This window comes from Vitis vinifera, chromosome 5, assembly GCF_030704535.1.
Source record: "Vitis vinifera cultivar Pinot Noir 40024 chromosome 5, ASM3070453v1".
Taxonomy (NCBI): Eukaryota; Viridiplantae; Streptophyta; class Magnoliopsida; order Vitales; family Vitaceae; genus Vitis; species Vitis vinifera.
In genome coordinates, this window is record NC_081809.1 from 4,269,458 (window position 1) to 4,295,657 (window position 26,200).

General features: G+C 38.6%; 3 protein-coding genes across 4 annotated transcripts; 1 reads left to right on the top strand and 2 right to left on the bottom strand.

Annotated features, from left to right (window-relative positions):
- Positions 1–2,367: 2,367 nt before the first annotated feature.
- LOC100261356 (S-adenosylmethionine decarboxylase proenzyme 4) lies at positions 2,368–4,057 on the bottom strand. The gene has a single exon (XM_002277280.5). It carries the CDS (start codon positions 3,815–3,817, stop codon positions 2,765–2,767), a length of 1,053 nt encoding a protein of 350 aa, XP_002277316.1. The 5' UTR covers positions 3,818–4,057; the 3' UTR covers positions 2,368–2,764.
- A 5,730-nt stretch (positions 4,058–9,787) lies between these two features.
- LOC100256261 (probable galacturonosyltransferase-like 4) lies at positions 9,788–11,204 on the top strand. The gene has a single exon (XM_002277298.4). It carries the CDS (start codon positions 10,077–10,079, stop codon positions 11,133–11,135), a length of 1,059 nt encoding a protein of 352 aa, XP_002277334.1. The 5' UTR covers positions 9,788–10,076; the 3' UTR covers positions 11,136–11,204.
- A 653-nt stretch (positions 11,205–11,857) lies between these two features.
- Positions 11,858–26,135, bottom strand: LOC100259662 (AP-5 complex subunit mu). 2 transcript variants are annotated; one of them, XM_002279031.4, is made up of 8 exons: positions 25,828–26,127; positions 25,135–25,281; positions 21,893–22,204; positions 20,009–20,301; positions 18,999–19,888; positions 13,374–13,430; positions 12,569–12,616; positions 11,858–12,358 (listed from the first exon to the last, which is right to left on the bottom strand). In XM_002279031.4, the coding sequence occupies exons 1-8, from the start codon at positions 25,890–25,892 to the stop codon at positions 12,287–12,289; spliced, it is 1,884 nt and encodes a 627-aa protein (XP_002279067.1). In that variant the 5' UTR covers positions 25,893–26,127; the 3' UTR covers positions 11,858–12,286. The 2 variants fall into 2 exon arrangements, with proteins under 2 accessions (XP_002279067.1, XP_059592811.1); XM_059736828.1 differs by lacking the exons at positions 11,858–12,358; positions 12,569–12,616 and having other exon boundaries at positions 13,148–13,430; positions 25,828–26,135.
- Between the last annotated feature and the right edge of the window lie 65 nt (positions 26,136–26,200).

A 26,200-nucleotide genomic window follows, 5' to 3' on the forward strand; every position in this document is an offset into this window, starting at 1 on the left:
AGGTGGAAAAGTCTTGCTCATTGGGGTTTGGTGATGGAAGCAAAAGCCTCCAAAACAGCTTTTGGAAAAAGCTTTGGATTGGGTAACAAACTTCAACAGCATTAGGGACCAAACCCATCTCTTTCATATCACCCTCTAGGGTTTCAGTCCCACCAAGATTCTCACATTTTTAGCTTTCTTTCCTTTTTTTTTTTTTTTTTTGGTTTTTTTCATGTTTATCTCATTGAATATATAATAAGCACTTCCACAAAAATTCAAAAAATGATGATATTCTCAATTCTTTCTACATTTTACTTGGAGTATATGAAAAGTTTTTTTCCTTTACTTTTCAAATTTCTTCTGAGTCTTTACTTTTTTTTCTTTTTTATTTTTGCTTTATACATGTTTGGAAAAGAAAAGAAAAGGGGAGTGTAGAAGGGGTGAAATCAAGAAAATAAAGGTGAAGATGGATAATAGAGAGAATAATAAAGCATAAGCTTACTAAAAGCATAACTTATGGGTGAAAATCTTAGATTTCAATTGACAAGTAATCCAAAAAAAGGGATTTGATTCTAAAGCATATGTTTGGTATGGGTCATTGGATTTCATTACAAAAAGGCCAATTCAAGCAACTAATGAATGTTACATTACCATAGATTATAATAGTATATATTATCATATACCTTGCTTATGACACCTACCTAAGGATTTAGAAGCAGATGGGGTGCCGGTCTGGAAAACAGAATGGGCCCAGGCTAAGCCTCAACTATTGGGTGGGCTAGGGCTGCAAGTCATTTTGTGGGTCTGGCTAAATTGTGGTCCATTGTTTCAACCCAACCCAAATATTGGCCTCCGGGCCCAAACCTTACTTGGGCTGCTATAATTGTGTAAAGGATTTCCTCTTGTGGTGCACTTGGTGGTAATTTGGTGGTGATAGTGAGAGATAATTTGAATAGCAATTTGGCCACATTTGGGAGGTTATTTGAGTTAATTGCTTTCCAAAAGTATGGTTAGGCTAAAATGAAGAGACAAGCGAAGCCCCTATAAACTGAAACACGGGTTGCAAAACTAAAAGGGCGTCCATGTTAATTTCCATTTAGTAATGTTGGAATGCAACAATGATGTTCTTAAGCCCGATGATGGATCACCTATATGAATTCAATATATAGTTAGGATGATGAAGAGACGTGCTAAGCCGTTATCTGCAAAACTAGAAGGTCGTTCGTGTTAATTTCCATTTGGTAATGTTGGGATGCAATGTGGTGCTCTTAAGCCCTAAAATGGATTAATTAAATGATGGTGCTTAGAATAGGCCTATTGAGTATGATATTGAATGCTATAAAAGATTTAACCCATCCTCGTTGGATATCAATTGGGATAACAGATGTTGAATGCTTTCTTAGATAAGATGGTGAAAACCCGATTCAAGAGGGATAACACCACCAAATTCCAAGGGGAAGATATGGAGAGGAGCGTGAAGCAACCAAGAATTGAGAGTGCAGGAAGTGAGTAGGAAACACAAGCACCTTTTTGGCCACCAAAAAGCCATGGAAATAAGTGGAAATCCTAGTATGTCCAAAAGTTTGTCAATATTAGCCAACAACGGCCCATGTTTCCAGAATGGATCCAAAACCAGATATTGGTAGGCCCACTCTAAAAAACTTGGAAAACCCACCACCCAACCCACATATAGTTGTTCTCTAAAATCATGAATATTAATTAATAATTAATTTTGGAGAAGCCCACTTTTGAAAGATATGATATTGAGAAGGAAAGAGAAAGAAAGAGAAAGATAGAGAAAGGGAATCCAAGTAGATGGTGGAAGGGCAGGAATGAGGAAGCTAGTGAAGCTCAGTGACCATGCATGGTGAGAAGCATCAAGCAGGTGGAATTGCGCTTTACCCAAATCCCCACTTGATATCTTAAAAGTGCAGATACGGAATCCATGCATATCCGGACACACACAAACACACCCTTCAATCTTTTTCACACACATCAAATTAAAATTAGTCATTTCTGGTGGCTGCCTTCCCCTAAACTTCTGCTAACCATCATGATCAGACACAAGATAATGTATAATAAAAACATGTATAAATGAAATTCCAAGTGTAAATTTTGTATTCAAAGCCACCATCCCCAAAACCCATTACATGAATATATCAAAATATTTGTGAAATTGCTTCCCCAACAGAAATAATAATAATAATAATAATAATTATAGCTTCACATATGAAATTTCTACAACATGAAGAGGAGAGATGTATGTACCAGATGTTGTCCAAAAACCTGTTTGGAGAAGCAATTTTGGGAAATATAGTAATTCTAAAGCTAAAAGAGAAAAAACAAAGGAACCCACCAAATGGAAAAGAAGACAAAGAAACAGAGAGATGAAAGAAGAGAAAGACAAAAGTGAGTTAATATAAACCTCCAAGAAGAAGAAGAAGAAGAAGAAGAAGCAGAGCACTTTTCCCCCCCACTACACAAAACCTCAAAATCTTAGGCGTGACAAAGCAAAGTGGGGTGCATTATCATTCACACTTTGCACATCACCATCATCCTCATCTCTATATTCACCCACTTTTCTTTCCTTTTTTTTTCTTTTTTTTTTCTTTTTTTTCTTTTTTTGATCTTTCTCTACACAAAGTCAACCCCACAAATCCATCATCTATAATCCAATTAATCACATAAACCCTTCCATCACCCCTCATCATCACCCCCCTAAGAATTTCTTTCTACTAAATTCTAACTCCTACTTTCTCCGTTTCCTCTCTCACTTTCTCCGTTTTCACATGTCTACTTCCACCAACCTCTTCTCCTTCCGGCGAGTCGTGAACGTTTGAAACACCATGCTTCCGGCAGCCGGGAACTCGTCCACCGCGCAGCTCCGGCATTTCAATCCCATCGGCTCAAGAGCGGTGGCCACGCGTGTCCACACTTCGTGGCTGGTGCAGGTGGTGGAAACGGACATGGTTGCCGGCCGGAACACTTGCACCACCTTCTTCAGCACCTGGACGACGTCGTTTTGGTCGTCGTAGATTGAGCCCACGCACTCGAAGCTGGCGTAGCTGTAGCCGTCCTCCGGGGTTACGTGGATTGTGGAGTAACGGTCGCCGTCGATCCCATTCATGGAGTACCCACATGGGTCGAACGCGAAGTCGCAGATGAGAGCGCCGGGATTGATGTCGCCGATGCCCGTGAGCTCCGTCATCTCCTTTCCGGCCACGTCGCCGGCCTTCCCAGCTCCGGGACGAAGGAAGAATTTTCGAGCGAGGACGCGGTCGAGGTCGGTCATGCAGACCTCTAGCGTGTACAACACATCGGGCATATGCTGGAGCACCATGTGAGGCTCGTCGCTTGCGGAGAAGACATGCCATGAATGAGAAGACATCTTGGAGGGCATAACAGAAGCTTTTCTGTAGCAGAGAGTACTGGGCAAGCTCTGTTCCAAGTAGATAACTTCATCTCTAAAGCTAGTATGGGGGAAGGGCTGCGCTTTGGGGAAGATAAAGCTGCCTCTGGTGTACCTACACCCGCACATAGCCAGACCCAGGTGGCGTCCATGGTGGAGCAATGGAGGGATTGATTTCAACAGCTGGGTGGTACCACATGTCTTGATAATAATCTTGGTGGGGTAGACAAACAGACTCGATTCCGACAACACATACGCGTCGAAGTAGTGGTTTCCCACCGCCGACACCACAGTGCATTGCACAGCATGCAGCACCTGCTCCAGCGACTCGAAATCCAGGTGCCGGAGACCCATTCCGACCACCGGGTCATCACCGGAGAAGTGGAGCTCCAGGCGCTTCTCGAAGCCTTCGAAACCAGAGACAGCCATTTCAAAGATAATTAATGAATACAAGACAAAGATGAGAACAGAGCAGTAGTGGGTGGTGATAGGTGAAAAGTGAGAAGGAGATGATATACGATATAGATAGGGATGGTATGGGGACTACAGGTGAGAGAGAGAAGTGGGAAGTGCATGAGATTTATAGGAGGAGAGAGAGAGTGGAAGTGAGGGTGAGAGAAAGAGAGAGGAGAGAAGGGGCATGCGGGTGAGGCAACCAAGAATAATGATTGCAGGCATAATGAAGAAGAAGATGATAGCCTTCTTCTATTTTTTCCATATTCCTTCATTTTCTTTTTCTTTTTTCTTGGGCAATCTCTCCTCAGACCGACACCAACATCACAGCCCAATTCATGCCCACGCGCAATTCCTCTCAAATTTCCACTTTTTTCCCAAATTCATGAACAATAATTCTTACATTTTTTACATTCAGAATCAAAATTACAAATTTCAGGTTCTTCCCAGTCGGTATGGATGAAAAATACTTAGATGAGCTAATCAACTAGTCAAAATCCAGTTCAAGTATTGGACATATGAAAAAGTTGAGAGTTGTTCTCATTTGAGAAAGAGAGAAATTTTAGTCAAAAAGGTGGATAAAATTCAAAGGGGGTTCTTAGTTCTTACTTCTTAGTTCTTACTTCTTTCTTCTTTTGTTAGTCGACATCTAGTCACTAAAATATTGTCAACCCTAGATAGTTGAGAACTCTTACAAAGCATTAGAAACAAAAACAAAAACAAAAACCCATAATAATTATTATGAAGATTGAGATGTTTTCTACGCATGACAATAATTATTAGAGTTCGGGTTCTAGGGTGTTGTCAAGTAGAGACACATGATCTTAAAAAAGGGGGAAAACAGAGCACAATAGAATGGGATGAGATCTTATTGATAAATGAGCAAGCACTTTCTCTGTTTTCTCTATATGCTCTGTTTGCTCTGTTTCTCAAATCATGGGCTCATGGGGGTGTGTGTTGTAAAGGGTGAACACAGCTTCTTGATGGGGACATCATTGTATTTTCGCATATAAGAGAGAATAAAGTAATTGTGGAAAACAGTGTGTGTTTTCAAAAACAAGGAAAACAGAAACAAAAGGAATCAGGCGTGGCTGCTAAATAATGAGAATATCCTTGAATTAGGGGGAGGTCCGTACGTGAAATTAAAGCTGCTCGCTCACATCATTTTTATCCTCCCCCCAAATTCAAAAATATGTGGGCATTTCCATCATTTCCCTTTCTATTTCTCAAACGCAGTGGAGAGTGGAGAGTGGAGAGTGTAGAAACATTTTTGGGGAAATAATTAGTGAGGAGTTAAGAGACAGAGTTTAATTCAAAACAGTTCTCAAAATTGGTCAAACAATATATGATGATTTCAAAGTGTATGATTGTGTCAAGTTTTTTCACCAACACAATCTTCAAATAAAGTTCAGACACTTGCTCTTCTAAAGTACCTAGAACTTAAGTTTGCACTCCAAGCTTAAATTCCAAAGGGACAAACTCAATTCTTTCTAGGGTTTTGCTTCTTTTTCAGTCCAAGGGGAAAGCATAATATCAATTTTTGAGGTCATAATTGGATGGGTTTTCTTTCTTCTTTCTTTCTTTTTTGATTGACCCAATGCTAAGAAGGTGGTAAAAGATGGGTCTAAGCACATAATTTAGTAGGTGAATGAGGGTGATTATTTGCTATAACCCTCATTGTCTGATAAATTTGAGACTAAAAAAGGATGCATGGGGGAGAGGGGGATTGGTAGAAGGGGGAAGAGAGGGTTAAAAGGAGAAGGGGGAGGGGGAGAGGCAATGATGGGAAATAGTTTTGGAGTTTAAGAATGAAAATGAGGGAGTTTAATAGGGGTAGGAGCAAGAGAATGATTCAGAATGTAAGCGTCATGAATAATCAGAAGGTGGCTGGCAGCACCCATTATGACCACATCCCACATCTTGTGCCTGCACGCGCACCCACCAAACTCAAACACTATCACAACCACGACACACCACACCACAAATACCCACATGGCATCCAAACCCAATCTCAATCTCAATCTCAATCCATCAAATTTGGTCAACCACAAACCCCCCCTTAAAAACAGATATTTATTATAATCAAACCTTACTTAAAAAGCCTCAACAAAATCCCATTCCCCACCTTTTACATCAAAAGGTGTTACCTAAATTCTTCCCCTCTTATTAATACCCCCAATAGCCCAAATTATTTTGAGAACCACATTCTCATCTACCACCCGAATCATCATCATGCAGCCCTAAACCCCATGATTGGTCCCAGTGATGGGGTTGGGGTTGTGCCTCCCCGACAACTTCCCTGTGGAGGCCCTACCTTGACACCACTTCATCTTTGGTGTCCTACCTCCTTGGCACACCAGGTCCATTGTGGGTCGATTCCTTATTTCATTTATATAGACATTCAGTCCCCACATGGTCCTCCCCTGCACAACATTTTCCTATTTCTTGCACCCTATACTTCTATGCAACTTTAAGCCGCCATACATGCTTGCACGCGCGCATTTTGGCATTCCACACATGTGCCAAATATGGGTTTTTTTTTCTATACTTTTTTTTTTGGAGCACTATGAGGCCAAGGCATAGAAGCAAGGGAGGAAGCAGGGAGGCAGGCTTCCGTGAGTGCTACTGTACCATGCGCACAATGGCTGGAGCCCACCACTGTAGGATGTGGGTGGGTGGTGATCTCCTCCTATATTCTTCTATTTGGTACATCATGCATGTACATCTCTGCCACTATTCTTATCAGGACTGATCCATATTCTTGATACTTCTTCTCTAATGGATATGATTAATAAAAACAGGGAGGTTATAAGCTATGACAGGGGAGGGGATTCCTAGAAGGATAGGGTGAGGTTAAGGGGTTTAAGAAATGAAAGCAGGAGTTTGGAGGGTGACCCCACGAGAATGATAACTCCAAGGTGCCTGAGCTTTCTTGAAAGATTTTGAAGCAAACAAGACATGTTAGGAGGTTTTAAGTGGCCATAATCTCAGGATGCCCCCACATACACACAAACACATACCAAATATTCTCTCTCATCTACACCCCCCTGCCACGGCCACACCAAAAATCTCTCGATGGGATGAACCACACACGCCACATCATTCCTCGTGCTTACCAAGTCTCTCTCTCTCTCTCTCTCTCTCTTTCTGTGCTTCTAATCCAATCCGAATCTCTCCATTGATCCACGCAAGCATCATTCTACTGTGTGACTCTCTCTCTCTCTCTCTCTCTACACACCCAACTGTCTCATTCGCTCCTTCCTTTCACGTTACTTGCAAGTCTCTGGTCTCTCTAGCTTACTTTCTCCACAATGATTTTCTTCTTCCTTTTCTAACTCTACGCCCATTGCCCATACCCATTACCCATGACCCACCCCCAAATCCAACACATACAGCTTATGGGCAGCATTAAATTAAGAATTAATGGCATTCTCATATTTTTCTCATTTCACGGGATTTTCCCATTTTATTAACATATATAACCAGTTAACCCCTCAATCAGAGACCAATAATTAAATGACAAACAGATTGAGTTGAGGTTGAAGAACAGGACTTGCAGCAACAGCAACTACCAATTACCCTATGAGATCAAATGATTAAGAATGAGTAGCTAACAATCTTTGATCAAGGGCCTAGCAGCTCCATGGTTTACTTTTTCCAAACATAATACAGTATACTCAATGAAAAGTTATGTACGTCCAGAAGAACATTTAGGAGACAGGTATTGGGTGAAAATGATTTAGGAGGGTTAGAGAGAGAGAGAGAGTGGTAGTGCTGACATAAAGATGGTGTCATGTTTCTGGTTCAAAGCTAGTAAAATGGGCCAACTTGTTAGGAAACAAGTATATATGGAAGTGAAATTGTGGGGTGAGGGGGTAAATGGCAGTGAGTGGGGTCAGGAAAAAGAGAGAGTTTCAAGAGATTCATCCATGGCTCTTTTTGAAGCCCCTTGATAATGTCAGGAGGGGTCAGGCATGGATATGTAAACATGGAGGCCATCATGTTCCCTCTGCTCCAAACTCTCTGTCCTCTTCAAAAGTTGTATTTAATTTATTAACCAGCTTTCTATATCCTGACTCAAACCCCATTCACCACCCTCCACAGTCCACCACCCCCCACCTCCCACCCCACCTTTCTTTTATATTTGCAGAACACAAAATCTCACTCAAAATAATGAAAAAGCTCTCCCTCTCTCTCTCACTGCTTTAACTATTCCAATGAGCCAGCAGAGGAAAGGGTGATTAGGCTTTTTGAAGGGACCAAAAGAGAGGTATTGTATTGCCCACTTCTTGGAACTCTTATGCATGCCTTGTTTTTCCACTACTAGTGCTTAAATGCAACAAACAATAATCTAATGCCTAACCACAAATGATTACTCTACCCTCTGGGGAGGTGGGTTTCAACTTTGAACTTTGAAAACCATATTTTTCTCGGAAGCTGGATTCTCTTGTGCCCCCCCTCCTCTGCTTGGCTTCCAAGAAAATCCATTTTTCCTTTTTTCTTTTTCCCTCTCTTGGCTCCTAGAAACTGTTACTTTGTTTTGCTGCCAAACACCCTCCGATGGAACCCACCCACTGATTTTCATTATGCTGTCTTGGCAGACAAGAATCTATTACTGGGCAATTACAGAATTGTTTACAATGTCTGCATAGGTGGATAATGATATCAGTAAAAGGAGTGTATCCTAATACAAATTTAACATAATGATTATAGTGTTGATATGTTATGAGTAAAGTATGTGCTTAACATGAGTGAATAATGCATGTATATGGATTTTATTCTCATCAATGCTGCCTCTCAAAGTTTTCACATTAAATATTTTATAAGCCTCTAAATTTTCAACATAAATTCCATATTCATTCTCCTTCAAACACTTTTGAACACCAAGGTTTCCTCTTTGGTTGCTTATAATAGACAAGCATGAGTAGAGTAATTGGTAGCCTTCCCTTTTCAAAACCCAGGGGGAGTTCTCATGCAAATCAGATACCAAATCTCTGCTATAATTTTTAAGGCAATTAAATATTTCTCCCATGAGTAAAGTCTCAGCCTGACCCTACTCAAATTTGGTCCTCGGCCAGCTCTGAGGCCAGGGTTTTTGTGTGTAATAGGCTGATAGGAGATGGGCTGGCCTCTGGGATTAAAAGCTGAGGCTCATGGGCTGCACCCCATTTAACATGTTATATTATTGAAATATTTGGTCGAAATGGATAAGATAAAATTCATATTTGAAAAAATAATTTTCATGTAGTGAAAATTACAAATGTGACCTTATTCTTAACATTTTCACCTAAACTCTTTATCAAAAAGTGTTTGATTGGAGATAGGAATTAAAAAGTTGTTAAAAGGGTATTTTTATTCAAAAAAAATTCATTCTTTCTGCATTTGCGTTTTCAATAACATTTAATCAAGGGTTAATTTCGTTGATACTTGTTGAAGTATAATTTAAACACACTAAACTATCGTTGGTTTCAAATTTCGTCAAGTAACACCCCTATAGAGTTTACTTTTTAGAGAATTGTTATACACGCCAACTTAAAATAATTCTAAAATTAAATTTTATAAGCAAAATAAATGTATAATATTCTAATTGAAACTAATGGTAGTCAAATATATTTATACTATACCTCAGAGGTTTAAATGAAAATTATTCATCCTTTGATTTCATCGTATTTCATTAATGGATTTTGGAGGATTTTGTGGAAAAACAAATACTTTAGTGATAGTGATATAAATGAGTCTGAAAGACATACTTGAAGTTTGAAACCACCTTGTTGAGGATAAGAAAAGAGTAAGCGATGAGAATGATTTTATAAGCATGGAGGGGAAATTAAGGTAGCTAGGCATGCCATGAACACGTGTATGCATGGGCATGCAAAAATTGATTGAAGCCATCAACTTCACCAATACCCCTAAAATCAATGAAGATTAAAAAACCAAAGCTACAAGATCAAGGATTCCATTCAAAAATTCCAAATATGAAGGAAAGGATGTATAATTGGTAGGGTATTGATATTTGGAACTTGAAAGAAGGAAGTTTCCAATTAAGTCAAAGATGGAGCGCTGTTGTATCTCTTCCTCACAATCCAGACCAACCCGTCTCCTTCCACCATCAATCTTCATCAACCTATATCCAACAACCCCTCATCCCTCCACCTTCTCTTAACCTACCCTAAGCAATGGCAGCCCTCCCCTTTCTCTTGTAAGCCTTCCTGACTCCGACCTATTCCTCGGCAGGATGGCCTTCTGGAGCTCCTCTATGCTCCCACTCCTCGGCCTCCTGTCTCTCTTCTTCCTTCACCCCTTCTCTACCTCCTCCTCCGTCCATGCCATTCGTCTTGGTGCCGTAGTCCGTAGGCCCTCCCCGGACGTCCCCATCTTCCGGGAAGCTCCTGCTTTCCGAAATGGGGACGCCTGCGGTACCCGGGACGTTGACGGCATTCATGTCTCCATGACCCTCGATGCCAATTATCTTCGTGGTACCATGGCTGCTGTGTTGTCCATTTTGCAGCACTCCACTTGCCCGGAGAACTTGTCCTTCCACTTCCTTTCTGCTCAGCACGTGCCTGAGATTGTTTCAACAATCCAAGCTACCTTCCCTTATCTCAACTTCAGAGTGTATCGCTTTGATTCCAACCGGGTTAGAGGGAAGATCTCCAAGTCCATTAGACGAGCTTTGGATCAGCCTCTGAATTATGCCAGAATTTATCTTGCAGACATACTTCCGGCCAATGTAAGGCGGGTTATATACCTTGACTCGGACCTTGTAATGGTGGACGACATATCCAACCTGTGGGGTGTGGATTTGGGTGACAAGGTGGTGGCGGCACCGGAGTACTGTCACGCCAACTTCACCAAGTACTTCACCGATGAGTTCTGGTCGAGCCCTGAAATGGCGAAAACATTTAAAGGGAGAAGTCCATGCTACTTCAACACGGGAGTGATGGTGGTAGATGTGGATAGATGGAGAAAAGGGGGGTACACACAGAAAGTTGAGGAGTGGATGGCAGTGCAGAAGCAGAACAGAATATACGACCTGGGCTCGTTGCCACCATTTCTACTGGTACTTGCAGGGAACATAAAAGCAGTAGATCATAGATGGAACCAACATGGGCTGGGTGGAGACAACTTGGAAGGGAAATGCAGGAACCTCCATCCAGGGCCCATAAGCCTACTCCATTGGAGTGGGAAGGGGAAGCCATGGTTGAGGTTAGACTCCAGGAAACCATGTGCAGTTGATCATCTCTGGGCTCCCTACGACCTCTACAGATCCTCCAGAGTATCACTGGAAGAATGAGAGAGAGAGAAAGAGAGATAGGCTGTAAGAAAATTCATTTCAGGGGAGAGAAACAAGTTAACAAACTAAGAGCTTGAGAGTTCAGAGAAGCATGCAGTTTCATTGGTGTGGAATGAAATTGTAGAAATGGAGAAAGTCTTGCTCGGGCTTTTCTTCCAGAAGAGAAGGGAGGGTGGGTGGGCCGTGGGCTTTATCCGCACTGAAAATATCAGGCTTAGGGCCTTTCATGGCATAATGAAAGGAGGATAATTCAAACACGATTTTCAATTTTTCATGCTGTTTTATTTTGTTATTCCTCTCATTAGGTTGCTATGAATTGTAAACAATGATGAGAACCCAACATGACCGTATTTGTTTCTCTACATTTAGGACTCCTTGTTTTCCTTTGTTTCCTTCTTCTGGATGGATTAGCAATGCTAATATCCATAAAATCATGCCTAAAAAATGGGGAAAGAAAAAACAACAATAAACACAAACAGAACTAATCGTTTTAGGATACATATCAACTTGCAATATATTTTAACGTTCATCTTACTCATCTAAACATGAAAAACTGATTTTCAAATTTTTTTTAAAACTTAATCTAATGCCAAATAGGATTATACATCTATTTGTATATGGGGAGTTTAATTCAAATCAATTCACACGTCCAACAAGAAGGGGGGGAGGGAAGCCCGAATTCACATATGCCATAACAGTAATAGGAACGCAAACTTGTCAGGGAGGATAAATGGAACCAACCATCAGCTTGCCTGAGTAAATTTCAGCAGATTATTTCAGTTACAGTACTCACTTTGCTAGTAATATTGTCCCAAAACCAAAAATGGAGCAGGATGGGTCACATGAACAAAACCATTTTGGAATCATAAAATGTCTGGAAGCAATTTAACTTAATTATAATAAATCACACCAAGATATCAAAACCCATCTTTGTAACTTCTTTCTGCTCTTATTTGTAAAATTGACGTCTGAACTCTTGGGGCTATTTATGCCTGGAGCAATTACCAAGTCAATGGACAAAGCATGGCAAAGTTGACTACCCCAGCAAATGATTCTCACAACAAACCAGGGTTTAGTCCATTATACCGCCCAAGGCATCTTTTCCCATCAAAATGTGTATCTTTTTACACCCCTGACTTGCCATCCGTCCTCTATACTTTTACTGTTGCAGCAAATGGGCATTTCCCCAATGTATTCCACAAAATGTAATCCCCGGAAGTAACCTGTTACAAGTTACAACCAAACATAATATTTAATATATAAATCCACAAATAGTCTCAACATACAAAATTAAACAATTATTTATGGCAATTAACAGAAACAGCAGAAGACTCTTTAAGAACTTAGCTCCTGCTCTATGATGTGATAACTCTAGAAAACCAGAGACAAAAGCTTAATAATACTAGAAACTTTTTATAAGAAGATAGCCCCACCTGACTTGAGAACTCCACTGGTGCTTTAACAGCCGGATAGATGCTTACCTGCATACAGCATAAAGAACAATAAGTATATGATTAGTGAAGGGGGCTGCGTTCAGAGGAAGCTCATTGGGGTATACAATTCAAACTGCCCATGTTGACAGGGAAACACCAATTCAGAACTCTGACATGCTACAGAGCAAATATTCAAGTAGTAGAAAATGACATGAAAAACATACAAAAATTCAAGTAGGATTAAGGGGTGTCAATTATAAGCCCAGGTGAGCAGGTATTCTGATGGAAAATCCAGCAAATGAGTATAAAGGCCAGATATTGTGGTGCTCTATCAATCTCTTAAGGATTGGTCATTGGGCAAATCAAGAAGGGCTTCTACAAAGACAGTCATAAATCAAAATAGAAAAGATTCATAAAAAACCAACCACTTTGGGAGAGATACTGGCATACACTGCCTAAGTGCAATGGTGACAGAGACCAGGAAATTATTAGGTAGGAATTTTAAATTCTAACAAATGAAATATTAATTAAAGTAAAAAGAGATGATAGCAAAATTAAGAAAGAATATCAAAAAAGTAATATCAAACATCCTTATCAAGCATATACAGCTCTAAAAAAGGAAAATCCAGAACAATCTGATTTCAAAGGTAATTGTCAATGGCAAGCTATGAATCAATATAGCAAGACACTCCTTGCATATGTAGCCATATTCAAACCAATTCAACTGCTGTACCCATCTCCTTGTTACATCATGCGAACAGTTGAACTTGAGCATGAGATGAAAATCACAGGTCAATGGACTTACAGATTTAGGATCAATAGACATTCCAGACAATGATGCCCCCACAATTTTGAAAGTCACCTGTAATCAAGAAATTGTCTGTCATTAGTCAAACTTGCTTGATTCTGAAAAGGCTGACTCTTATAGTGTATCAGAAAAACATCATACTAAACTAAGTGGTTCCATGCATTCATGATGCATTTACTGAGAAGTACCAGTGCATATCATTTAGCCAGTTACATGCTCGAGCAATTATAGTGTTCTACAATAAAATTGCTTCCTACTCCAAAATGTGTGCATAGACAGGAACCAGACATTACCAACATCAGTACACTGGAAACTATCAGATATAAGATTAGTTCTTACTAAGCAGTAGCTTGAAAATCCATTAGGTTTCATCATAATGTCTTTACATAAACAAACCACTATGAGCACCATCAAAATCCCACCATATAAGGAAACTCAACACAACTGATCATATGTCAGATTCACACGTTCCCAAACAATGGCATTACTATATTCACCTTCATACATGAAGGTAAATATATTGAGGTTTTCTGAAAGCTAAAGATTGAGATGAGGCTAAATCCAAGCTGCAGCATCTGATAAAGCCCAGGAAAGCATAAATAGAATTTATCAAGAAGACACCCAACAAGGTTCATACTTATCTCATTTTCATTTAGAATATGCCATTTGATGCAGAGAACATTAACAACAAAGGGAACTGTTGTTTTTGTTAATTCTTTCCATTGCAAATATCATAATGAATATTGGGGTTTACTTAGCTTACTTTCAGTAGTTTCTAGTTAGATTACTGTAGCACACTTTTTTCATGCCAATATACAGAGTTGTAGTTCATACTACTGCAGTGTGTAGTGTTCATATTATCACTTTTGTTAAAAGTGAAACCTATTGGTGATAGGGAAAGTTGTTCCCAATTCTCAACATGCTTTTGCCAAAGCTTGGCAAATCTTCAATCCTGTTCTTAAGGCCACTTATGCTATAAACTTTATATTAAAGAGTTCCAAGAGAGGTGCAAATGTGAAAATTGGATAATGAGAAGCTTATATTATGAAAGCTTCTAACTTTTTATTTGGAGAAAATAGGGTTCAATAAAAATGGATTGCCTAGATTTTTCCTTAGCTCCAAAGGCTTCACAAGGAGATTTACTTTCATCTTGTTTGTGTGCATTAGTGAGAAAAACTATACTCACCCTCACCTCAGGAGTTGTGGAGGGGTTTCTTTTACAACTGAAGGTGAACATGAGAAAGAGGATTAAGATCTTGAATATGTTCTACGTTGATGATTCTCTGTTTCTTTGTAAAGCAAGTTTAGAGCAGCCACACTCGGAAAGAAAGTGAGCCGGGAGACCAAAGTCTTTCTCGGAGGATGTTATATGGAATCCATGGGTTCCAACAAAAGTGAGTTTTTTTGCTTAAGAAGCAGGTTGGAAAGGAGTTTTAATACAAACAATTTAAAGAGGAGAGAATGGACTTTGGTGAATAGATGTGTAAAGATGAGAAGGAATCTGGTGAGCACATTCTCCTTCACTGTACCAAGGCAAGAATTTTATGGCAGCTAGTCTTTTCCTTGTTTGGAATTGCATGGGTGCTACATTCATCAATTAAAACAACATTACTAACTTTGCAATTGGCATGGACGTTTCATTGGGAAGAAGAGGAAGATAGCTTGAAAAGTCGCTCATTTATGTTTATTTTAGACTATTTAGAAAGAAAGAAATAAGAGGGCATTTGACAATGTTGAGTTATTAGATCAAGAGCTTAAACACCTTTTCATGTATATTCTTTTGGAGTGGGTCAAAGGTGGTTTAAAGGATGGGTCTATGTCTATGGTAGATTTTGCTGATTGTTTAGATAGCAAGTAAGAGGAGGGATTGTTTTTGTTTTCTCTCTTCTTGTTCTTTGCCCTATAGCACTCTTGTATACATCCTTAGTACTTTGTGCACCTTTTCTCGGTGTTGTTCAGTATATATATTTTTTTGATAGGTAAAATTGGTGCTGTTCAGTATATTACTTTGTTGACTATATTATATGTACATATATATATAAGATGTACCCTTCTATTCATCAAAGTGGTTTGGGTGGGAGGGTATGTGGGTGGATGGATGTGTGTGGAGGATCTTGCAGCCATACCTAGGTCTAACATGCATTAGATTCCTTCTACCCACTTGGGTTTGCTTCTAGGATTTTCCTACAAAGTTGAAAATAGATTGGCATTCAGTGGCGAAGCTTTTTGAGAAACAGTTGGCGTAGCATAAAAAGCAATATTTGTTTAAGGGAGGTAGAATTACTCTCATCCATAGCTCCTTTCAAGTTAGCAATCTCTTTCATATCCATCTCTTTCAAAGAGACTTTCTATGGTCAGGAAGTAAGGAAGGCAGAGATTTCCATATGATAAAAATAGTTCTCAATAAAGCCATGTGTGAAGAGTGTTTGTGGAGGTGTGCAGGTGTGGATGGAAATTGAAGAAAAATTGTCAAGGAGAAGAGTTCACAGAGTTGAAAATGGTTACAGGGAAGGAGGTTAGGTGTTCTATTGTAAAACATGTCTAGAAAGCATACAGAAAAGGTTGGGATTTTTTTAAGATGTGAGTAGCATTTCTGAGGGAAATGGCTGGAAGGACCAAGTTCTAGCTGGATGTGTGGCGTGGCATATGGTATGGTGAGGATGACCTTGAGAACAGATTCCTCATGTTTTACATTTTGGCAGTTTGATAGAGGACATGCTAGTTCCTGATTACCAGTGTTTGGAGTACAAGCTTGAGTGATGAAACTTGAGATTCCTCAAGAGTTTGAAAAACTGGCGGTTGGAGAAAGTGAAATGGAGCAATGAAACTTGAGATTCCTTAAGGGTCCAATGATCCGAAGTTGGGGGACACAAGGAGTTCTTTAGCCTGCATTTGTTAGCAGGTTATGAGGATGCATTAATTTGGAGACCCTCAAAAAAGGGTGGGCGTCTAATAATCACTTTCCCTAATCTTCTGTTTAGAGCGCATATGTTCATCCACAGATTCCAAGGGTTTTACTTTTTACTTCTTTCTTTCCCATTTTTTATGTATATAAGTGGACCAGGGGGAAGCTACTTGGCAAAAGGTATACTCACCATGAGTCGTCTGATGGACAGTGTTTGTGTGATAGTGAAATGGTGTTGCTGAACCATATTTAATCTACAGTAAGGTGCTGAAAATCCAGCAGGCCCTGGTTGTTCTCTTTGTAGTAGTTTCATTGGTGATATCATTCTAGTCAAAAACTCCATTATGGCTTAGCATGGTAATTTCATAGGTAAGCAAAGGAGGTGGGAAAGATAACTATATTGAGCCTCTTTTCCTAAATAAGGCGTTGTTGGGAAAATAATACTGGAGATTTGTGAGTGAAAGGAACCACCCCCTTTGGAAACAAGTTATTGTAGAAAAGTATGGGCAAGAAGAAGGGGGGTATATTATTAAAGAAGTGAGAGAGGTGTATGGTGTGGGTGTCTGGAAGACAATCAGAGGCAAATGGGAGGTGCTCAAGGATAGAACAGAGTTCAGAGTTGGAGCTGGCAACAGGGTGAAGTTCTGGATAGACTAGTGGTGTGGGGACACTGGTCTGGGATTCATTTCCAACGCTTTTTTCTATAGCATCCTCAAAAGATGCTTGGGTGGCTGGCGTTTGGGATGGTTGTAGCTAGAACCCTTGGTTTGTTAGACAGTTACATGATTAGGAGCTTGAGGTGGATGTTTTTTTTAGGAGATTATATGACTACTCCATCAGGGTGGACTGTGAGGATATTATGGTGTGGTTGGGGTCAAAACATTACTGCTGAAATACACGCTCCTTGAGTCACATAATTGTCGCTGGGGGATTATTAGAGAAGAGAGGGATCGCCAGATTTGGATTTTTCAACAAGGTAGGTTTTGGTCAAGGATTCTGCCCCAGCCTTGGTCTGCTTTTCTGTTTCTTTTTCTTTAGCCACATTAGGCCATTCTTTATAGATGTATTGTCTACTAGGATCTGCATGCTGAAAGATCAAGGTGAGCCTTAATAAATTATATAATAGAGCAAAAATTCCAGGCTTGAACAACCGATCCAACAAAAATGCAAGCAGAAGTCAAACTCAAGTTATGGGTAGGAAAAAATCAAGTGCTTTTGCCAACTCCACCTTATCCTGAAAAACCGCGTTCCCCATGCCACCAGCAACAACACCAACTCCATTTCTAAGTGCCAAACTGCCACCACCTTTATTGAACTCAACATGTGATTTGGCAAGTCAAGTTTTGCAAACTCTTACCTTTGTCAGAACAATCACCCCTCCCATGCCACTGCAACCAACTCAACTCCATTCTGAGACCCAAGCCATCGCTTTCTGTATTAGGCACCATCACCCACTCCTCTAGCACTTACCTACCTTCTTTGTCACCATTTTTCCTATTTAGAGCAACTATTTCCATGTCTGGGACTTCATGAAGCCATTATCAACACTTATGCTACTTGCACAGCAATCACCATCAGCATATTGATAGTGCCACTGCTTCCTGATTTAGAATTACCACATGGCAACCATAACCAAATCGACAATCACCTCTTTTGACACCTTAATTACACCACAACCACCTTCTAGTCTAGACTATCACCACCAGCCCTATATCAATCTAAATCAAAGAAGAGTTTAACTGATGCAATTTAATCCAGATGAATTCAATTACCAGTGGAAGTTCAATTCCATGTATCCAAACCAACCATAATTATTAATTTCATTCGTCCCTGACCACTATTTATTTATTTCCCTTTTTGCTTCTAGCTTCCCATGATACTATTTGCAGAAATTACAAAAGCTTCAACTTCATCATTTCAATGCTATGTGAAACTCCTCCTTCCCTCTCTTCAGATCAGCAAAGACAAGTTAAACTCATAGATTCCTTCAAGCGCCTTGGATATGTATAGAATTTTAACTGTGAAACTCTATGTTTGCTGCTGTTTTTTTATCGTATCCAAACCAACCATAATTATTAATTTCATTCATCTCTGACCACTATTTATTTATTTCCCTCCTTGCTTCTAGCTTCCCATGATACTATTTGCAGAAATTACAAAAGATTCAACTTCAACATTTCAATGCTATGTGAAACTCCTTCTCTCTCTTCAGATGAGCAAAGTCAAGTTAAACTTATAGATTCCTTCAAGAACCTTGGATATGTATGGAATTTTAACTGCGAAACTCTTCTATGTTTGCTGCTGTTTTTTTATCTCATAGAACTCCAATGTTTGTGTATTCATGCAACTAAATGTGGATATCCAATAAAGGTCTAGCTTTGGTTTCTGAATAAAATGGAAACATGAGTATAAACTTGAAATAAGTGATCTTGATCCCCATCAGTTTGCCTATGAAATGAAATGAGGATACGTACATACATACATACATACATACATACATACATGCATGCATAAATACATACAAATTTTGCCTATTAGTAACAGCACAATAACAAGATCAAAACATGTCAAAAAAAAAAAACATCAGGAGTTATAAATAAATAAATAAATAAAAAAACACCCAAAAGAGAGACATAAAAAAGAAAAACCATAAAGAAGATCTCTGCCAAAGGGTAAATGATAGTGATTAGTGAGAAGGGGAGAGTGAAAGCACATACTTTAGCATAGTTGTAAGCCTGCCAGCAAAATGGCTCCTCCAAATCTGCTGGTGGAAGATCCTTGCTCATTTTCTCCATTAGAAATTCTTCAACATTTACCATATTATTAGTACTATCTGTTTCAAAATCACTATCCTCATCGGCTCCTAAGAATGACCTAGAGGAAGGCAATCTTTGGATTTGCCATGGTGCAAACTTAATTGTTCCAGGAAAAGTTGCCTCAATACTTCTCCCAGTGAGACCTCGTCCACCTGTTATGATTTTCCATTCAACTAAGTGTTCTGTAGTTGAAACTGTTCCAATAGAAGGAGTTCCATCAAAAGAAACCACCCTTCGCCTCGGGAAAGGCATTGTCACAGTACAAAACTCCATTGTTAGAGGTGCTTTATAACCTTCCATCAAGCACAACTTGAATAAAAATGCACCTTCATCTTCTGAGACCATTGAAAGCTGGTAAAATCCCTTTACTGGAGGTCCAAGGCCACAAAATGCCTGATAATGCATTAAAACAAAATTACCTAAGGGGGGCGAAAACATTACAGCCTGCTTATCCACACCTTGTTCTGGAACTTGAGCACAAGGATGGAAGGATAAAACCTCAATGCCAGCCTTGTTCAACCCTGTCAAGGGGAATGACACATCAGGCAATCCTTCCAATTCTGCACGACAATTTACTTGACCAGAAATTGATATGCTATCTGGAATCTCATCCCGGTCATACATAGCAGCATGAACTGTCTCATGAATAGTGAACAGCATTCTCTGCTTTCCTTTGTAGAGATATGGCTTCCATGCTGGTTGCTTGAGATCTGGCAGAGGCAAATCTGAGGAAGAAAAGCCATTAACCTTAATAGCAAAAATATTGGAGTAGCTGAGATCCAAGGGAGTGCCTGTATATAAGAAAAACAGGCCCATAAGAAATAAAGACGACATCAGGTAGCCGCAAGTTGATCCACAAGAAAACATAAGGGAAACCTGAGATGAGAAATACCATAATAAAAAGTACCAACCAAAGGGCATTGAGCTATTTATGAAAGTTCGAAGTGCATCTTTGTCTAGGGGCCTTGAACCAAACTTTGGAGCATCTGATGTAACAGCTCCAATCACAGCAGTGCTGGAAGTAGTGGAAGCTGCAACTGGTGCAGCTACAGGTTTGGTTCTTGTAGAGATGCCCGATATCCCTATACTGCCAGTTAGTGAATCCAGCAATCCTCCTACAGAGGGAGACGCACTTACAACTACCTCTGGTTCTACAACATCTCCAGTGATTACATCACCAATAGCATGTGCAACCATACATGCCCTGTAAAATGGAAAATATAAACAGATTTATGTCCATCCACATCTATCACTTGACACAGAAAAAGTCAAACCTATATCAAACTAAACCATTCACTGAATGAAATGAGATGAGATCTCGTCATTAAACGAGTTATGAGATATTTTCAGCGAGAAGAAAGAGAAATATAGAAGAAGCAATCACATTTCATCAGATTCAGAGAAAAACTAGCACATATTCAAGGAAAATGTAGGATTACATAAAAAGAGATAAGTGTTCAAAGACAATGCACCACAGAATTTAACAATCCCACCATATATTACAAGTGTTCTTGAATTGAGGGGGAAAAAAGGAAGAAGAAGAAAAGAAAAGAAAAGAAAAGAATTCCTTGCCCAAAGCACCATTTTGGCTACAATAGCTTTTCTTGTAAGTTTTTTTTTAACAGAAGGGGGAAAAAGGGGAGGCTTCCAGTCCCACAACCATCATTGTTGAGTCCCATAGTTTTTAAATGTCTAACTCTCAATAAAACCATTAACAAAGATTACAAACCAAATGAAGCCATTTTCCTAAATAAAAAAAAAAAAAAAAGGGGGGGGGGGGGGAGGGGAGGGGGGGTGGGGTTTGGGGTTGAAGTTCCTAGGTTCCTAGAACAGAGGGGAACAAATAAAAGTAAAAATAAATAATACATAAACAGACAAAATATGGAGAACTCTCTAATGCAAAAAGTACAAATAATCGAAGTCTAAGAATTGATTATACAACTGCTTTCTGGATGTCAAATTGATACCATTGAAATCAAAAGGAAGAAAGCAAAGCACCCCCTGGGGTATAGCTCAGGGGTAATGCCCTTCAGCAATGAACCAAAGGTCTTGAATTCAAGTCTCCCTGGTATTTATGTGGTGTAGGATAGAGGGGTGGGCCCAAATCACCTGAGGTTTCCTTCGGATAAATGCATTGCTATCAGGGTTGATTCCCCATTTTCACCCAAAAAAAACAAAAAAATAACAGAAATCCTAGAAAATATTGTAATCTAAGCAGCAAAATATCACTCGTTTCACCATGCATCTTTGTAATAGCTCACAAATTAATCTCAGGAAAGAAAAGAAGAAGAAGCAAGTAGCAGTATTCATAAAGAGAAGGCACCAAATCTGCTGGAAACTGAAGATGATTTTCTTTTTCACATCCAATATTAAGTATCAATAGACAAAATTGAAAGAATATTATTCTATTATACTTAATGTGTCATGCTCCCGGCTCAAAGTACACCAAAGAAAAAGCTCCATATACAGATATAATCCAAAAACTCTGAGAGGAATATCATGCAAAATTACTTGTCACCTTCCAGATAAACAAAAAATTAGAAGTTCAAATGAAACACTCTTTTATGATGCCACACAAGTTAAACCCACAGACAATGACAAATAGCATTGATTATATAAAAGATCCAAATTCCGTTTGATGCCAGAAAAAGGTAAATTTTTTAATCAAGTCTAGATGTAGAGTATCCATAGAAGATGAATTTTAACAGGAATAGAAAGGGTGATGAACAGTGTTGAAAGAGAACTGTTTTATCATAATATGCTTGCTCAACAACACTGCAAGTAACTTACCATACCCTGTGATGGATGGAAGGTCAAACAGGAGAGATGATAAGCTTCCAGGCACTCCAATGGCATTTCCACAATCAGATCTTCTACATACTCCTGCATATGCTTTTAAATGTTGGGGTTCAACTAAAGGCAATACAAGGATGCAATAATGGCCTTTCATATGCAAAATTAATGGCCATAACATATTATTCTCTCGTTCCTCATCTTTGTTAATAAAAAGGCTTATTATATGACGTGTAATTGGATCATCAACCCAGGAATCTGATCCTTCTGCTGACTGAGTTACACGTATGCCAAACCCACGCGCTGATCCCTCCCTACACATACAAGCAAAGTTGCAATAAAGACCATTAAAAAGAATGGGAAGGGTATACCGCATTAAAGGACAAGAAAGTTACCACAATTAAAATAAGATCATTTTAAATAACTTGTAACATATCAGCATAGAGTATTAGCCACTAAACTAGGATTATGTCATATAACTGTCAAATTGACAATAAACACAAAGCTTAATCAGTATGACCATCAAACCACAGCTTCGTAAAACCAAATACAACCACCAACCAGATAGTTGTTAGAACAAGATCCAACAGGTCTCATCCCAAACATTACAAGTTAAACGAAGGATGGTACATCAAGGTTTGAGATTATACACCTGACAAATCAACCTCTATGCACTGATGTCGGATTTCGGAGGGGCCAGTTGATGTAGCAGTGGATTGCTAGAACCTTGATCAACCCATTGACAGGTAGGATGATGACGATGGATCTTCAAAATTTACTCAAGAAAGGAATGAAAGAATAAAGAAAGCCTAATTTACTTCATCAAGGGTATGTAGGTAATTCTTAGTTTTTCAGTGGTTATAATTAGTTAGTAATTGATAGTAGAGTTTTACTTAAAATTTGAGAAGTTTTAGAGTTCCTATTTTCAATCCTTATAATTTTTCTTTATTGTAAAAAGTTTCCATAAAATAAGTTTCTAATTCTAAAAAGAAAGTTCCAATTTTCTTTTCATATTTTTTAGGAGATTTATTAGCTTTAGAAAAGAAATAAAAATCATAATAAGTTACTACATATGTTTGGTTTACGTTTCATTATTTTAGTCAATTCTTAGGGTTTTCTAAAACTTTTTTTTTTTTTATAACCATGGATGTCCGGGCCAGCTTACACGCACCTCAACTAATCCCACGGGGCCCTGAAGTTAACAACCGGGCAAACCTCCAGTGGCCCTGAAGGGACTCAAACTGGTGACCATTAGGGAGCAAACCCAAGGCCGGACCAACTGAGCTACCCCTCAGGGTTTAGGGTTTTCTAAAACTTATAACTGAGACTAATTCATTTAAAAAGGATTAAGGATCAATGATCAATCCTATTAAGTCCTTTTTGCATACCTTACAATTCTCAATAGTGAGACTCTATTGTTTTTCCTCTAGGTGAGACTCTTCGAAAGCCATAGCAAGACCTTAAAGTTGTTTTGTGATAATAGTTTTTAGAAATAAAATTGTGTTTAGAAAGTTAAGAAAAACAGTTTCTTCAACTTATTATCCATGAAGGTATAGTTCACTTTTGTATGCTACAAAAGTTCCTTAAGAATTCTTCATATTTTCAATTGTTTCTCAAAATACCCTACAAAAAAAAAAACAAAAAACATGAAAACATCTTAAATTTGTCCTAAAAAATAACATATTTTCATAACAAATTCTCTAAAATCTATTGCAATCAAAAATTTGTCAAATGTGTTTTTTAACTTAGAAAACTTTTTTCTATTCTTTAGGACAAAAAACTATTTTTCAAAAACAATTCTCAAATAGGCTCTAAGGTTTCTATCTTTTCTTTTTTTATCTTTCTTTTTTCTACACTTTATTTTACTTTTTCCAACTATCAAAACTTTTATTCCTCATTCCTTTCCTTAAACCCTAAATGATTTAAGTCCTAGACCACCTATTTGATTGTAGACAACCATCCTAAGGTTGTCCTACATCATAGCAACTTACTCAATTTGGCATTTTAAACTCAATAAGAGGTAAACTAAGACAACATTGTAATTGAGTCAAACTAGGACATTTCTTAAAGCAACAATCAATTGATGAAATGCAGTATTGCAATTACCTATTGAATTTAATATCAATGCCAGCATATGCAGAGACATTTTTCAAAGTCCATCATCCCACCTAACTGTGTTAGGGCACCATGTGGTTTAACGTCGTCCTCAATGGCCATATACAAAGTCAACCATGCACCATGCGTTATGGTGGTTTTAGATACCCATCTAAAGAGACAGGAACAAGAATAATGACTCACAAATTTTCATTTCAAACACTTGGGCTAGGTTAACTGATTACAATACCAAAGGATAAAAATTGTGAAAAGCTGATCAACAGCATCTTAGTAGGAGATGGAAGAAAAAAAATTTCATTTTCATCTTGCAAGCTTGATTTGCTTGTGCATGATGACAAAAGATAATAAGCTTCCTAGAACTAATAGCATGAAAATGAAAAATCATCAAAAAAGAAATGATGAGTCCTACAAAGAGTAAGTGGTATGTTTAATTAAGAGAGATCATTGATGGAGAATCTAAACTTTAAGTTACTCCCGCATCGACATTTACTATGGTGTCATTTGGATACACCTTTTTTTTAAATAGAAAATAGTCATAACTCCTTTATAAAATGAAAGAACTCTTGCACAAAATTTGAAAACTTACCTTCTGTTCCTAAAAACTGCTATTAAGATTTTTAAAATTTAAGGTGGTACAAATTTTTTAATACTTATATTTTTTAAAACAATTTTTAAAAACTATAATCTGTCTCAATTATTTGTATAAAAGTTCCTATAATTTATATAGGAAATACTACTATTTTCTGTTATTAAAATAAAAAAATAGAAAATGCATTTAAACAACATGTATGGGCATCCATGGATGATGTCCCATGAAAATGAATTCGTGCATTAATGTCTACTTCTCTGTCCATTACATGAAGTAGTGGGCATCATCTCAAAATAATGTCATTTGAAGCACTTCCATTTCATGAAATCTGAGAACCAATCCATACCATTAGTTCTGGTGACAGCGCTCATCTTCCATAATAGGCCCACCATTGAAACAAATTTGAAAAACCAATAAGCATGAAAGGAGTAACAATAGGAATCAACATATCTTAGATAGAAATGCAAACTTATGATAATACAGGCCTGTAAGCTATATCAAGCTAGAACTAAGGTTATGAAATAAACTTTGTAAACTCACCGCTTCTTTCTCTCCACAAAAGCAGCAGCCAGCTCTGAATCAGTTGGAAGTAAAGGGTATACAGTGTAATTAAGATTATCGTTGCTCGAGTTTTCATTCTCAGCCTTGCAAGCAGTGCGCCATTGCCTCTCAACCACTGGAAACCTCCTAATCATTAACAAAAATTGACGTGAAAATCATGCATCTCAGACAAACTCATTAGGGTGCTGGTAAAATGTAGGAAATAGGATAAACCAAGTTTCAAATCTCAGATTTCCCCTTATAATAGGGCCCAGGAAACATAAACCTCCATCGAACTCGGCCAAATGCAAGTACTTGAGTTGGCTTAAGAGGTTTTACTTTTCCCATTTCTTTGAGATCAGAACAAAATAAATCGTATAATTGAATTATGTTCATTTCTTCTATCGTCCTCGGTTGGGAGAGAGAGAATTCTACTAATCAAGGATTGTCAACATCCAAGAGTAGAAAACGAAGAAGATCTGAAGTCCTAAAATAATGAGCACTCGAATCTTAATCTCTATTCATCGGGATCTTTTATTCCACAGGACAGAGCCAAATGCAACTTCTTTTTTGAACATAACATATCCAATATTTTTATTTTCTTTGCACGAAAGGTAGGAGATCGAAACAGAGAGGGAAAACCCTAGAAAGCTCCGAAGTATAAAGCAGTCAATACGGAGTTTGGTGGAAAACCTGGAGAAGACGACGGAGTCGAAATTGTTAAGAATCCAGAGAGCTCTGATGCTACAACCTGCCATGGATATCTGCGGGAGTGTTGACGAGATTGGAGATCGGAGATTTGGAGAATAGAGGAAAATGAAATGAAGCCAGCATCAACAGAGAGGCATGGGCGGTGGTTTCCCGAAAGAGGTATAAAACGCACCGTTTTTGTCACTTAACCTAAACGACACCGTTCCAGGAGGATAAATGCAAGGGAGGCTCTTTCGGTAGGCCCAAAAGAAAACAAAAAACCACCGTTTTCTTCTTCTTCACACCCAAAGGCATAATTTAAATGTCATCATTAGCAAATACGCTCTTAGTTTATGATAAAAATTACACATTTTTT